Raw genomic sequence first — 14,851 nt, 5'->3', positions numbered from 1 at the left:
CAAGGAATGAGCAACATATACTGGCCTCGTCAGTGACTCCGATCACGGTATAAAGAAAACCTGTGGGAAGGTGGATGCATTTTAGTTAAAGAATTCATCAGTATAAACATCACCAGCACCCCTCCTTTCCCTGTCTCACAGCAGTCCATCCACCCTCTTCTCCCACCCCACTCTCACCCCTCTGGGATCACAGTTATTTTCCAGCCTCAAAATGGAGCTACACTGGGAAAATGTATGGGGAGTATCTCTTCACACTGTCCCAGCAAACATTCCCAGTAAGGACAGCATAATTTGATTTAGAATAAAACTCATTCTTGCATCAACCTTACTGCAGTGGGTGACCCTATTGTTCCTGAATCCCTACAGTGTGGAAGCAGGCCATTCAGCCCATTGAGTCCACACTGACCCTCCAGTGAGCATCCCACCCAAACCCACCCCATCTCTGCATTGTCCATGGCTAATCCACCTAGCCTGCACGTCCCTGGACACTATGGGCATGGCCAATCCACTGAAACAGCACATCTTTAGATCGTTGGAGGAAACGCATGCGGACACAGGGAGAACATGCAAGCTCCACACAAACAGTCACCTGAGGGTCAAATGAACCCAGGTCCCTGGTGCTGTGAGGCAGCAGTGCTAATCACTGTGCCACCATCAGAAAGTTTTAGATTTAAGCACAAGTATAGAGACTTCCCGTATAATCTGGGCAGTTGTTCTGAGAGAAGGCTTCCATGTTGGAGGTGAAGTTTCTGGTTTGAGCTATTAAAGCAAACCCCTTCTTAGATGGATGTAAAACATTGTTTAGCACTATATGAGAGAGAGAGCAGCATCTCTAAATTATCTGCTCATTATATCGTTATTGCTTACTGTGTACAAATCTGTTGCCAAGTTTCCTACATTATATGGTAACTACAGTTCACAAGCATCTCATTGTTGGAAGGTACTTTGAGACTCCCTGAAGTTGTAAGAAGCTAAGAAATTTAGGCACCAGGGTGGAGGACTGTGAAATATTAGAAGAAATGAACATGGACCGAGGAAATACTAGAAGGTTTAGCAGCCTTAAAAGTGGATAAGATGTATTCCAGGTTGTTGAGGGAGGCAAGGGACTAGATATCAAGAATCCTAGCAGTAATTTTCAAGCTTTCTCTGGTCACACATGAGGTGGAGGAGTACTAACACTGTCCCATTATTAAAAAAACAAGCAAAGGATACACCAACAATGACAGGCCAATCAGTCTAACCAGTTGGTGGGGAAGTTACTAAAAAGAATTGTGAGGAAGAGAACATGCCTGCACTTGGAGAGACACAGATTAATCAGGGATAATCAGTGTGGATTTGTTAAAGGAAAGTTGTGATTCACAAATTTGATCAAATTTTTGAGGAGGTAACCAGGGCTGTTTACAACGATAATGCATTTGATAAAGCTTACATGGAATTTAGCAAGGCTTTTAGACCATAGACATAGGAGTAGAATTAGACCATTCAGTTCAAAGGGTCTGCTCCACCATTCGAGCATGGCAAATATGTTTCTCAAACCCATTCTCCTGTCTTCTCCCCATAACCTTTGATCCCCTTAACAATCAAGAAACTACCTATTTCTGTCTTACATACTCTCAATGACTCGGCCTCCACAGCCCTCTGTGGCAATGAGTTCCACAGCTACACCACCCTCTGGCTGAAGAAATTCCTCCTCATCTCAGTTCTAAAGTGTCATCCCCTTACCCTGAGGCTGTGCGCTTGGGTCCTAGTCTCTCGTACTACCAGTGGTAACATCTTCTCCAAGTCCACGATATCCAGACCTCTTTCCTGTCCCTCCCTTAGCAATGTTTCTGTCATGGCTATAATATCCCAGTCCCACGTACCTAGCAAGGCCCTGAGTTCATCGGCCTTAGGTGTCAGCCCTCTTGCATTGAAACAGATGCAATTTAATCTAACAGACATTCTTTGATCCTTGTCCTGTTCCAGCCTGATGTGTCTCTTCAACTTGCTATTTCTGATTACTGTATCTTCTTGCAGCCTCACACTTGCCTCCCTGCTGTTGAGGATCCCACCCACCCCTCCCTGCCAATCTAGTTCAAACCCTCCCTTGCAGCACAAGCAAATCTGCCCACCAGGATATTGGTCCCCCTCCAGTTCAGGTGAAACCTGTCCCTCTTGAACAGGTCATTTCTGCCCCAGAAAAGATCCCAATGATCCAAGATTTTAATTCCTGCCCCCTACACCAATTCTTTAGCCACACATTCATCTGCCATCTGCCATATCCTCCTATTCTTAGCCTCACTCGAACATGGCACTGGAAGTAAACGGAGATTATCACTGTTGAGGTCCTGGCTTTTAACTTTTTTTCCGAGCTCTCTCTAGTCACTGTAATGCAGGACCACATCCCTATTTCAATCTCTGTCATTTGTGCGAACGTGCTGCTCATCCTCCCCCTGGAGAACGTTCTGCAGTCGTTTCAGATTATCCTGGATCCTGGCACCCATGAAGCAATACACCATCCTTGATTTCCATTTGCAACCACAGAATCTCCTGTCTGCCCCTAACTATTGGATCTCCTATCACAAAGGTCCTGTTTACCTTCACCCTTTCCTGTTGTGCCCTACAGCCAGTTGTAGTGCCACCAACCTGGCTGTTGCTGCTTTCCTCTGATCAGTCATACCCCCAAACAGTATCCAAAACGGTATACCTGTTTTCAAGGGGAATGGCCACAGGAGATTTCTGCCTTCTCTGTGCACTCCCTTTGCCTATCCTGGTGGTCATCCATTTATTGTCTGCCTGCACCGTAAGTGTGAAAATATGTAGCTTTTCTGAGGAAGGGTCTAGGCCCGAAACGTCAGCCTCTCTGCTCCTATGATGCTGCTTGGCCTGCTGTGTTCATCCAGCCCTGTACCTTGTTGTCTCTTTGTATTCTGTAAGCTTCAATCAGGTCCCCCTTTGTCCTTCTACACTCGATCAAGTACAGACCCAGAGTGATCAACTGCTCCTCATGTGACAAGCACTTCATAGTCATAGAGTCATACAGCACAAAATACAGGCCATTCGATCCAACCAGTCCATTCCGACCATAATCCCAATCTAAACTAGTCCCACCTGCCTGCACTTGGTCCATATTCTTCCAAATATTTTTTATTCATGTACTTACCTAAATGTCTTTTAAACATTGTAACTGTACCTGCATCCACCACTTCCTCTGGAAGTTCATTCCACATATGAACCACTCTCAATGTAAAAACATTCTCCTAATGTTTAAATCTTTCTCTTCTCACCTTAAAAATATGCCTCTTTGTCTTGAAATTCCAAGTCTAGGGAAAAGACACCTACCATTCACCTTATCTATGCCCCTCATGATTTTATAAACCTCATCTCTGGGCATCATTCTTGTAACCCTCCTCTGGATCCCCCTCCAACACCAGCATATCCTGCTTTAGATAAAAGGCCTTCCTTTGATAAGGTCCCTCATGGTCAAGAAAATAACAGCCAATGGCATCCAAGACAAAATAGCACTTTGGATCCAAAACTGACTGAGTGGCAGGAGCGAAAGCTGATGGTAGAGGGATGTTTCTGTGACTGGGAGTTTGGTTCCAATGGGGTTCCATGAGGCTTGGTGCTGGGGCCCTGGCTATTTGTGGTGTATATTAATGGTGATTTAAATGTAGGGAATGGTCAAGGAGTCAAAGGAAAATTGATAGGGTGGCAAGTAGTGAGGGAGATAGTCGTAAACTGTGGGAGGGTACCAACAAACTGATCAACTAGGCAGAGAAATGGCTAATGGAATTCAACCTGGAAAGGTGTGAGGTAATGCATTTAGGAAGTGCTAACAAGGGATAAGATTACACCAAGAATGGTAGGATCCTGGAAAATACTGAACATCAGAGGGACCTTGATGGGCATATCCACAGATTCTGGGTAGCAGGGTTGGTAGTTAAGGTGGTTGAGAAAAGATACAGGATGCTTGCCTTTATTAGCTGAAGCATAGAATACTCAAAGATAGGCTAGGACTGTTTTCTTTGACGCCATGCAGGTTGGGAGGGCACCTGGTAGAGGCATTAGATTATGAAGGGCACAGATAGGGTGAACGGTAAGGCACATTTTCCATGAGTAGAGAGGTCAATATCCAGGGATCAGAGATTTAAAGTAAAAGGTAGAATGCTTGGAGGAGAGTTGAGGAGAATTATTTTCACTCAGGGTGGTGGGAGTCTGGAATAGAATTAGAATTAGCTTTATTGTCATATGTACTCAGATGAGTACAGTGAAAAGTTTACAAGTCTCCACTAAAAAGGTCATCTTAGGTACAAAGGTACCCGGGTACAGATTCTTAAAATCAGATCCTTAGGAATAAATTACAGAAATATAAAATCATGGGAATAAAGTAGAAAAATAAAGGAATAAAAAGATCAGAATTACAGTCCTATCCCCCAAGTCTGCGCCGCCACCAGCCTCCAGACTGCAAAAGGAATAAAAGATAAATTACATAAATAGAGTTTATCTTGTGAACAAGGGTTCTATAATCACTAATACGGGGCTTTTGCAAGGTCCCACAGCCAGAAGTCCTCACTCCGGGCACCACCTGCGCCACAGTCTGGTCAGTGTTTCAGGCAGTGCCACCAGTGCAGCCAAAGACCCCCCAGGTCAGACCCCGAGCTCCTGAGTCCACGCTGCGGGCCTACCACAGCCAGGACTCCTCTTCTGAGCACTCCCACCGTCACAGCTAATGACCCGCCGAGGTCCTGAGTCCAGGCTCTGGGCCTACCACAGTCAAGAATCTTCGCCCTGGGCACCACCACTGCTTCAGCCAACCAACAATGCTCCGGCTTTCCCATGGTGTCAGAAGATGAAGGAAAAAAAGGGAAAGAAAAGACAAAAGAAGGGGAAAAAAAGTAGAAGCAGATGGAGCAGACAAACTCTGGGCTCCTGGGCTAAGGAGCCTACATGCTGTACTGCTATCACTCCACTGCTATCTTGAGAATTCACTGCCTGAAAGGCTGGTTGAGTCAGTATCTTTTGTAACATTGAAGTAGTATTTAGATGTTCTCTTGTATCACCATAGCCTCCACAGTGATAGGCCAAGAGCTGGAAAATGGGATTACTGTTAGTCAGATCTTTGTGGATACCATGGGCAAAATGACCACCTTCTGTGCCTTAAACATCTATGAATCTCTAAATGTGGGTCCTCTTTAATTTGACCTTCCAAAAGTGATATTTCAGGGGGTGTGAGAGCTGCAGAACTGTCCTCCTGCTACTAGATGTCACTGTATCCATTTGTTTTGCAGGACAGTGACCTGAAACAATACATGGACAACTGTGGGAACATCATGAGCATGCACAATGTCAAGGTGAGAAAAATTTCCAGTTTTTTTGAGCCATGGGATTTCTTCAAAATGGAAAACAAAGGTCAGAATTCTGTTTGAAGCAGTATGCCCATGTAAGCTAGATGGTATAATGTTGGGGGACTTTGTCTCATAAACCCCTGTTGTGAATTGTAAACTCCCATGCATTGACCATTGGTGTATCCTTTGGACATTCCCATGCCATTTGGAAAAGGAACAAACTCTGTTACCTGTAGGAGCAAATTACTGCAGATGCTGGAATCTGTATTGGAAACAAAAAATGCTGGACACCACAGCAGGTCAGCTTCAGCTCTGATGAAGAGTTATCGAGACTCGAACCATTAACTTGCTCTTTCTCCATAGGTGCTGCCTGAACTGCTGTGAGTTCCAGCAGTTTTGTTTCCAAACTCTGTTCCCTGATTGGATTAATCTTATCTGTCACTGAAATCATGCATGTTTTGATCATTATTAGTTTAAAAAATATTCTTACGTAGGATATGGGTATCACTCACAAAGCCACTGTCCCTAATTTCCTGTGAACTGAGGGCAATTAAGAGGCAGCTATGTTGCAATGGTCCTGGAGTCACTTGTGGGCCATATTGGGTAAGGAAGGCAGATTCCCTTCCTTTAAGATGACTTATGAGCAGATGGGTTTTGAGACAATGATCACCGTTACCAGAGACCAGCTTTGTAGTCCACATTTTTGTTTAATGAATTGAATTGTAATCCCACCAGCTGCTATGGTTGGATTTCCAATTATTGTATGTCCTTTGGGCTTCTGGATTGCTAACTCAACAACTTTACTCCACCCTCCCTGGAATGAGTAAGAGTATTCAAAAGAAATTAAACGAATAAGATTTTCTTTCAAGTCCCCATTGCTTGCAGTACTGTCCCAGAGAATCTGGGTCAACTCCAGTTGAACCCAACCATTCATTCTTTTGCTGAAACAACTGAGTTACTGAGTAATCAGTCTTCGGAAATTTCCAACACATTGACAAGGACCCAAAAGTCCATTTGCTTTGAAGTAAAAACCTATATTTTTTCTCCCACTCGTGTTGTGCCTTGTGATCTGGAGGCGATAATTGAAATTAATGTTTAATGAACTTTCAGCTTCAGTGAGGCAGATTTTCGAAACACGGAAGTCTCACACCTCCCTCCCTACCCCATTCATCCTGTCAAGGTCTGGGTAGAGAGAATGAAGTTCTGAAGGAGGGTCACCGGAGCCGAACCGTTAACTCTGTTTTTTACTTCACAGATGCTGCCAGACCTGCTGAGCTTTTCCAGCAACTTTGATTTTGTTCCTGATTTACCAGTTTTTTCGGTTTTTGTCGTTGTTGAGATGATGTGTTGCCCTGGGTGTTGGAAATGTTGATTTTAAGATAGTCCAGCTGTTACATCCTGTCACACTAATAATCAACATGCTTTTGCTGAAATAATTAATTGGAGAGAAGAACCTAATTGTATGGTATGTGAAGGAAAAGAAAGAATGGAAAGTAATCCTGTAACTTTCAGCTTTTGTGGAGTGTCATTATAATTAGGTTTCTGAATTGCAACCTGCACCATATCCTGTTCACCTTTCACTCCTGCACTTACACCAGCCCTGTCCCTGTACCTTGTCAATTTTAAAATTCCTGCCTTGTTTTCAAATCCCTACAAGGGTATGGAATGAACCAGATGGCAACACTTCCCAAACCGTATAAAAATAGAAAATGCTGACAAGATTTGTGTTTTCTGATGAAAAGCCATTGAGCTGAAACGTTAACTTTATTTCTTACTCTCTAACTGATGCCAGACCAGCTAAGGTTTTCCAGCGCTGACTCTTTCAATTTCAGTTTTCCAGCACCCGCATGATTTTGCTTTTGTACTTTTGTAAATGGTGGATGTTTGGTATGTGATTGGATTTCTCCTCATTAAAGTTCCCCACCTTTGTTTCTGATTCCCCGCATGGCCTTTCCTTCCCTTTATCTACAATCTCCAGCAGTTTCTGACCCAGTTCACGTTATTCCAACATTGACAGCCATGACTTCAGCTGCCTGAAACCTAGGCTCAGGAATTCCATCCCTGAACCGTTCCATCTTTTTCTTCTCCTTTAAGACTGCATTTAGAATCCTTAAAACCTTAAATCTCTTCACTGAGACTTTGGCCACCCGTCCTAATTTCTTCTTAGTTTAGTTTACTCAGTGTTGAATTTGGCTTAATTCTATTCCTGAGAAGCACCTTGGGGATGTTTTATTTTGTCTGTTAAAGGTGCTATGTCAATTGATAAATACACATGTTTTAAAAATTTGTTTGATGTGGATGTCACTCACTAAGCAGCATTTATTGCCCATCTCTACTTGCCCCAGAAGGCAGTTAAGAGTCAACCACACTGTTGTGGGTCTGGAGTCACATGTTGGTCAGACTAGGTAAGATTGGCAGTTCCCTTCCCTAAAGGACATTAATGAACCAGATTGGCTTTTCTCTTGGCAATGGTTTCATCGTCGTCATTAGGCTCATATTCCAGATTTTCTTAGAGGGATTCAAACCTGGGTCTGCAGAACATTACCTGGGTTTCTGAGCTAATTGTTTCATATTAATACAAAGAGGCTATCACCTCCCCATACACATTCAAATTTAAGAATTTGAGTATCAGAGTTGGGAAGTAATGTTGAGGTTGTATAGGACATTGGTGAGGCCTCTTCTGGAGTACCGTGTCCAGTTCTGGTCAACCAGTTCTCGGAGGGATATTTTTAAGCTGGAGAGAATTCAGAAGAAATTGACCAGGATGTTGCTGGGTATAGAAGCTTTGAGTTATAAAGAAAGGCTGGATAGGCTGGGACTTTTTTCATTGGAGTGTAGGAGGTTGAGAGGTGAGCTTGTAGAAGTTTATAAAATCATGATGGTAGGTATCTTTTCTCTAAGATTCGCATTTCAAGACTAGGGAACACATTTTCAAAGTGGGAGGAAAGAAATTTAAAAAAGACATGAGGGACAATTTTTTTACACAGAGAGTGGTGTGCATGTGGAATGAACGCCCTGAGGAAGTGATGGATGTGGGCACAATTACAACGTTTAAAAGGCATTTGGATAAGTACATAAATAGGAAGAACCTGGAGCAGGAGGTGAAACTAGTTTAGTTTGGGGTTATGTTCAGCATTGACTAGTTGGACCGAAGGTTTGTTTCCATGCTGTATGACTCTATGACTCTAAGAAGCTGCAAAAGGTTGTTGGTTGCAGAAGATGTATCTGCAGGTTACATTATTGAGATTTTCCTGACATTAGTCTTCCCTTCCCTGCTTTCTTTTGGCATTTTGAGAGAAGGCGATGACAGGGCGATAATGTCAGTAACCTCAAGGCTAACGCTCCAGAGACATGGTCTCATCAAGAGTGGGTGGAATTCAAATTCCATTTATAAAATCTGGTTTTGAAAGCTAGTCTTAATCACCATGAAACTACCATTGATTGTTGTGAAAACCCACCTATTCTAGTTGAGTCCTTTAGCAAAGACAATCTGCTATCCTTACCTGGTCTCCAGAACCACAGCTATGTGGTTGACTCTTAACTGCCCTCTGAAATGGCATAGCAAGCTACTCAGATCTGGGAGATGTAGAGGTGCCCGGTCTAAAAGGGATTTGAAATTGCAGGACAGATTTTGGAAAATACATAAGGAAGGAAGATGGAGATTCAACAACAGAATGCAGCCACAGAGCAACAAACAGACTCCACTCATATCTCAGAGCCAAAAGCTAGCAATACTTAGAAACGAATGTAATGGTTATACTGGAGCTGTCATATGAAATATGTAAGATGAGTTGGACCAGTATGTATCATTTGTAAGTTTTATTTTTTTTCCCTTCTTGGATATCCTTTGTTATATATACAACTTACTGTGAAAGTGTTCACCTTTAAGGACTCCATTGTGCTGCCTGTATACAATGTTGTGGCTCTGCCTGGCTTTTAAGGCAGTAGGAGCTGGAAACAATGTTTCCACAGAAATAAAATAACGCAGTGTGACTGTCAATGATATGATGTCTTTCCTGACACAGATATTCATGTTCCAACTATTGAGAGGCTTGGCTTATTGCCACAAACGCAAGGTTCTACATCGAGACCTGAAGCCACAGAACCTGCTCATTAATGAACGAGGAGAATTAAAACTAGCAGATTTCGGTAAGCTTCTTCATCCCCATCTTCTGTCAGAATTGTATTCTCTCTTGTTTTTAACATTTTGATCATATTGTTAAACTGGGATGTTAAGACCAAGGATGGATAAATGCAAAGTTGAGAAATCTCCTGCCCTCTCTATGCCAGCTACATTTATGAGCCAGATATTTACTCAAGTTGCAGCACTGTGTTGCCGGCAGCGATGTAACTGGGCAAGGCGATGCATGTGATGGGTAAGTTTGCTGAGTGTTGGCTATCAATGGGTGGAAGATCTCACCTCTGGCTGGGAACAGCCAAAAGAGAGCAGCTCAGGGAGTGCACCCAGCAAGTATTCTCGGGCTAGTATTGTAGAGCACGCCCAGGGTGTGATCATTTATGAGGAAAGCTGAGTGAAGGGAATTGCTAACTTGTAAAGAACAGCAGCTGGTCTCCAAAGATTAAACTGCAATGGGAGACTACACAAAGCAACCTTTAAAACAAGAAGATTAAGGGGTGATTTATTGAAGTTTTCACAGTATTATTTTAAGAGGAACCAGATGCTGCAGGGACTGGTGGGTGTTTGTTATAAGGAGAGGCTGGATAGGCTAAGATTTTTTTCCTAGGAACAAATGAGATTGAGGGGTGACCTTATCGAGTTTTATAAAATCATGAGGGGCATGGATAGGGTGAATAACCAAGGTCTTTTTCCCAGTGTAGGGGAGTCCAAGACTAGAGGGCATAGGTTTAAGATGAGAGGGGAAAGATTTAAAAGGAACCTAAGGGACAACTTTTTCTCACAGAGGGTGGTACATGTATGGAACAAACTGCTGGAGGAACTAATAGTGGCAAGTGCAATTACAACATTTAAAAGACATTTGGACAGGAACATGGATGGGAAAGGATTAGAGGGATATGGGCCAAATGCAGCTAAATGGGACTAATTAAGTTTGGGATACCTGGTTGGTATGGACGAGTTGGACTGAAAGGTCTGTTTCTGTGCTGTATGACTCTGACTCTATGATTGAGTAAATCAATATAAATTATTTCTGCTGGCTGAGGGCCTAGGACCAAAGGGCATAGACTAAACATTGAGGACAGGTTTTCACAACAGGAAAGGTACTTCCGCTAGTAAAGCAATGGTAAAACTTTGTTTGGAATTCACTTAACTATGCAGAGTCAATTATTCAGTTTTAACCTGAGGTTGATCCATTTTTGTTACAGTTAAATAGAGATGTGTGTCAAAGATAGCACACAAAATGTAGATTCCCTGTTTTGTTTTCATCAGCACAGACCTCTGAGATCCTAGCGTGGCAGCAATTCCGAAACCAGAATGCCATGATGGGAATGCTGATTGGCACACAGGATTCTCGGGGCAGCTGTGCAGCTTAGAGAGAACATTGCAGATCAGCCATAATCTCATTGACTGATGCTAGAGGATCTAGGAGCTAAATAGCCTCCTCATGTTCCTTGGGCGAACTTTCAACTCATTCAAAACCCATCCACTTACACAGAGCTCACTCACATCTGTTGTAGCACCACAGTTTGACCAATGGTTGAGATAAATCATTAATTCTTAATAGATGCAACCCTTTGTGTGGTCTGGTTGTTCCTGCCAGCCCTTGTCTCGCATATTCATGAAGCCACTTCATTCTGTATGTGTTTCGTTTCACAGTTTATTTTTAAAATCCAGTCCCAAAGCCTCATGGAATCCTGGGATGTGAAACCTGGCCAATTTCTGACAATTGTCCATTAAAAACAGCAATTTGGCCTTGAAGTTTAAATGCTGGCTCCCTTTCAGGTGAAGGCAATCTAGCTGATGGCCTGGCTCCATCTCCTTGATGTCAGCATTAATCTAATCCACACACTCGCTGCTTAGCCAACTGGGCTCCACGTGCCAGGATTTCTCACCATTGCTGATATAAGTTATTTTCTTTCATATTCTGTGACAAGATATGGGCATTATTGGAATTCACTACCATCCCTAATTGCCCCTTCAGAAGGTGGTAGTGAACTGCCTCCTTAGACAGTTGTTTACATACACCAATGGTGTTGTTAGTGAGAGTGTGTGTGTGTGTGTGTGTGAGAGAGTGTGTGTGTGTGAGGGTGTGTGTGTGTGCGCGTGAGAGAGTGTGTGTGCGTGAGAGTGCGCGTGCGTGAGAGTGCGTGTGCGTGAGAGTGTGTGCGCGTGAGAGTGTGTGTGTGTGTGTTTGTGTGAGAGTGTGTGTGTGTGTGAGAGTGTGTGTGTGCGTGAAAGTGTGTGTGTGTGCGCGAGTGTGTGTGTGCGAGTGTGTGTGTGTGTGAGTGTGTGTGTGTGCGTGAGAGTGTGTGTGTGTGTGTGAGAGTGTGTGTGTGTGCATCATACAGTGTGTCAGGAGTTAGCCACTGGAAATGGACACTGTTGTTGATGTGAACTGTAAACACCCCCGAGCACCAAACCATCATCTCCCAAACCATCCACAACCTCATCACCTCAGGTGACCTCCCACCCACGGCATCCAACCTCATCGTTCCCCAAACCTGCACCGCCCGCTTCTATCTCCTTCCCAAAATCCACAAACCTGACTGCCCTGGTCGACCCATTGCCTCCACCTGCACCTGTCCCACCGAACTTATTTCCACCTATCTCGAACTCCATTTTTTCTCCCTTGGTGCAGGAACTCCCTACCTAAGTCCATGACACCACCCACGTCCTCCACCTCCTCCAGAACTTCCAGTTCCCCGGTCCCCAACACCTCGTCTTTACCATGGACGTCCAGTCCCCATACACCTGCATTCCCCATACAGATGGCCTAAAGGCCCTCCGCTTCTTCCTGTCCCGCAGACCTGACCAGTCCCCCTCCACTGACACCCTCATCCGCTTAGCCGAACTCGTTCTCACCCTCAACAACTTCTCTTTCAATTCCTCCCACTTCCTACAGACAAAGGGAGTGGCCATGTGTACCCACATGGGCCCAAGCTATGCCTGCCTCTTTGTAGGTTACGTGGAACAATCCCTCTTCCGTACCTACACTGGCCCTAAACCTCACCTCTTCCTCTGTTACATTGATGACTGTATCGGCGCCGCCTCGTGCTCCCATGAGGAGCTCGAACAGTTCATCCACTTCACCAACACCTTCCACCCCACCCTTAAGTTCACCTGGACCATCTCTAATACCTCTCTCACCTTCCTGGACCTCTCTGTCTCCATCTCGGGCAACCACCTAGAAACCGATATCCATTTCAAGCCCACCGACTCCCACAGCTACCTAGAATACACCTCCTGCCACCCACCTTCCTGCAAAAATACCATCCCCTATTCCCAATTCCTTCGCCTCCGCCGCACCTGCTCCCAGGATGAGGCATTCCACTCCCGTATATCTCAGATGTCGTCATTTTTCAAGGACCGCAACATCCCCCCCTCAGTGGTCGAGAACGCCCTTGACCGTGTCTCCCGCATTTCCCACAACTCATCTCTCACACCCCGTCCCCGCAATAACAACCAAAGCAGAATCCCCCTCATCCTCACGTACCACCCCACCAACCTCCGGATCCAACGCATCATCCTCCGACACTTCCGCCATCTGCAATCCGACCCCACCACCAAAGACATTATTCCCTCCCCACCCTTATCTGCTTTCCGGAGGGACCACTCTCTCCGGGACTCCCTTGTCCGCTCCACACTCCCCTCCAGCCCCACCACACCCGGCACTTTTCCCTGCAACCGCAAGAAGTGCGACACCTGCCCCTACACCTCCCCCCTCATCCCCATCCCAGCCCCCAAGAAGACTTTCCACATCAAGCAGATGTTCACCTGCACATCTGCTAATGTGGTATACTGCATCCGCTGTACCCATTGTGGCCTCCTCTACATCGGGGAAACCAAGCGGAGGCTTGGGGACCGCTTTGCGGAACACCTACGCTCGGTTCGCACTAAACAACTGCACCTCCCAGTCGCGAACCATTTCAACTCCCCCTCCCATTCCGCAGACGACATGTCCATCCTGGGCCTCCTGCGGTGCCACAACGATGCCACCCGAAGGTTGCAGGAACAGCACCTCATTTTCCGCTTGAGAACCCTGCAGCCCAATGGTATCAATGTGGATTTCACAAGCTTCAAAATCTCCCCTCCCCCTACTGCATCCCAAAACAAGCCCAGCTCGTCCCTGCCTCCCTAACCTGTCCTTCCTCCCACCTATCCTCTCCTCCCACCTCAAGCTGCACCCCCATTTCCTACCTACTAACCTCATCCTGCCCCCTTGACCTGTCCGTCCTCCCTGGACTGACCTATCTCCTCCCTACCTCCCCACCTACACTCCCTTTACTGGCTCCATCCCCGCCTCTTTGACCTTCTGTTTCCTCTCCACCTATCTTCTTCTCTATCCATCTTCTATCCGCCTCCCACTCTCTCCCTATTTATTTCACAACCCCCTTCCCCTCCCCCATTTCTGATGAATGGTCTAGGCCCGAAACGTCAGCGTTCCTGCTCCTATGATGCTGCTTGGCCTGCTGTGTTCATCCAGCTCTACACCTTATCATCTCAGATTTTCCAGCATCTGCAGTTCCTACTATCTCTAATACTTTTGAATGTCATTTTGTAAACTGCTGTGTGGATAGCTATGTGAAGGATTTGGGAACCACAAGCTAGTGCCACAGTGAGTGTGAAGAGGCCAGGCAGCCTGCTGCTTTGTACTGTGCCAGTTAGTTGTTCGCTAATGGGGCTAGGATGAACTGTGGTTAGCAGCATCTTGCAATCCACACTCTCCATCAGTTGAAGGGCGAAGAAAGCAAGTGCATGGATGCAACCAGCTGAAGTGGAAATGTGTTCCCTTTCCTGGTCACAATCCTGGGACTCCCTCTCTGACAGCACTATGGGTGCACCTTCACCATATGGACTGTAGTGGTTCGAGAAAACAGCTCACCACCTCCTCAAGGGGCAATTAGGGACTGCAGTAAATGCCAGCAATTCCCACATCACAAGAATGAATTGGCTTCCTTCCTCCGGTCCATTGGATATCTAAACTGAGGCACTAATTAGTGTCAATAAATACCTAAGGGAAAGCTCCACCTTGACCACTGGGGGCAGGAGGGCAATAAACAGGAAGGAGAAACATCTGGGGGTGAACATTTCTGGCAAGAGTGGAACTAATGGACACAGATCTAAAGAACACCGTGTTCAACACTCATCAAGGTCTAGGGAAGAAGGTGTATATGGTGGATGGTGATACCGTGAGACTCATTAATACGTTCAAACAACATTAACTGTTTCCCTTTCCTGTTTAGGTCTGGCTAGAGCCAAATCTGTTCCTACAAAAACCTATTCAAATGAAGTGGTAACGTTATGGTACCGACCCCCAGATGTCCTCATGGGCTCCACAGAATACTCGACACAGATTGACATGTGGTGAGTGGCCGGCAGAAAATTA

General features: G+C 45.2%; 1 protein-coding gene across 1 annotated transcript in view; it reads left to right on the top strand.

Moving 5' to 3' along the window:
- LOC109921537 (cyclin-dependent kinase 18-like) overlaps window positions 1-14,851 on the top strand; it is a 78,471-nt gene that overhangs the window by 48,816 nt on the left and 14,804 nt on the right. Inside the window, exons 7-9 of the mRNA XM_048612034.1 lie at window positions 5,271-5,333; window positions 9,353-9,476; window positions 14,709-14,829. Of these exons, the coding sequence (XP_048467991.1) occupies window positions 5,271-5,333; window positions 9,353-9,476; window positions 14,709-14,829 (308 nt within the window). The remainder of the gene's footprint in view (window positions 1-5,270; window positions 5,334-9,352; window positions 9,477-14,708; window positions 14,830-14,851) is intronic.

Source organism: Rhincodon typus, chromosome 25 (assembly GCF_021869965.1).
Source record: "Rhincodon typus isolate 14 chromosome 25, sRhiTyp1.1, whole genome shotgun sequence".
Classification (NCBI taxonomy): Eukaryota; Metazoa; Chordata; class Chondrichthyes; order Orectolobiformes; family Rhincodontidae; genus Rhincodon; species Rhincodon typus.
The sequence above is the reverse complement of the archived record's forward strand: the minus strand, read 5'-3'. Positions and strand labels throughout refer to the sequence as shown.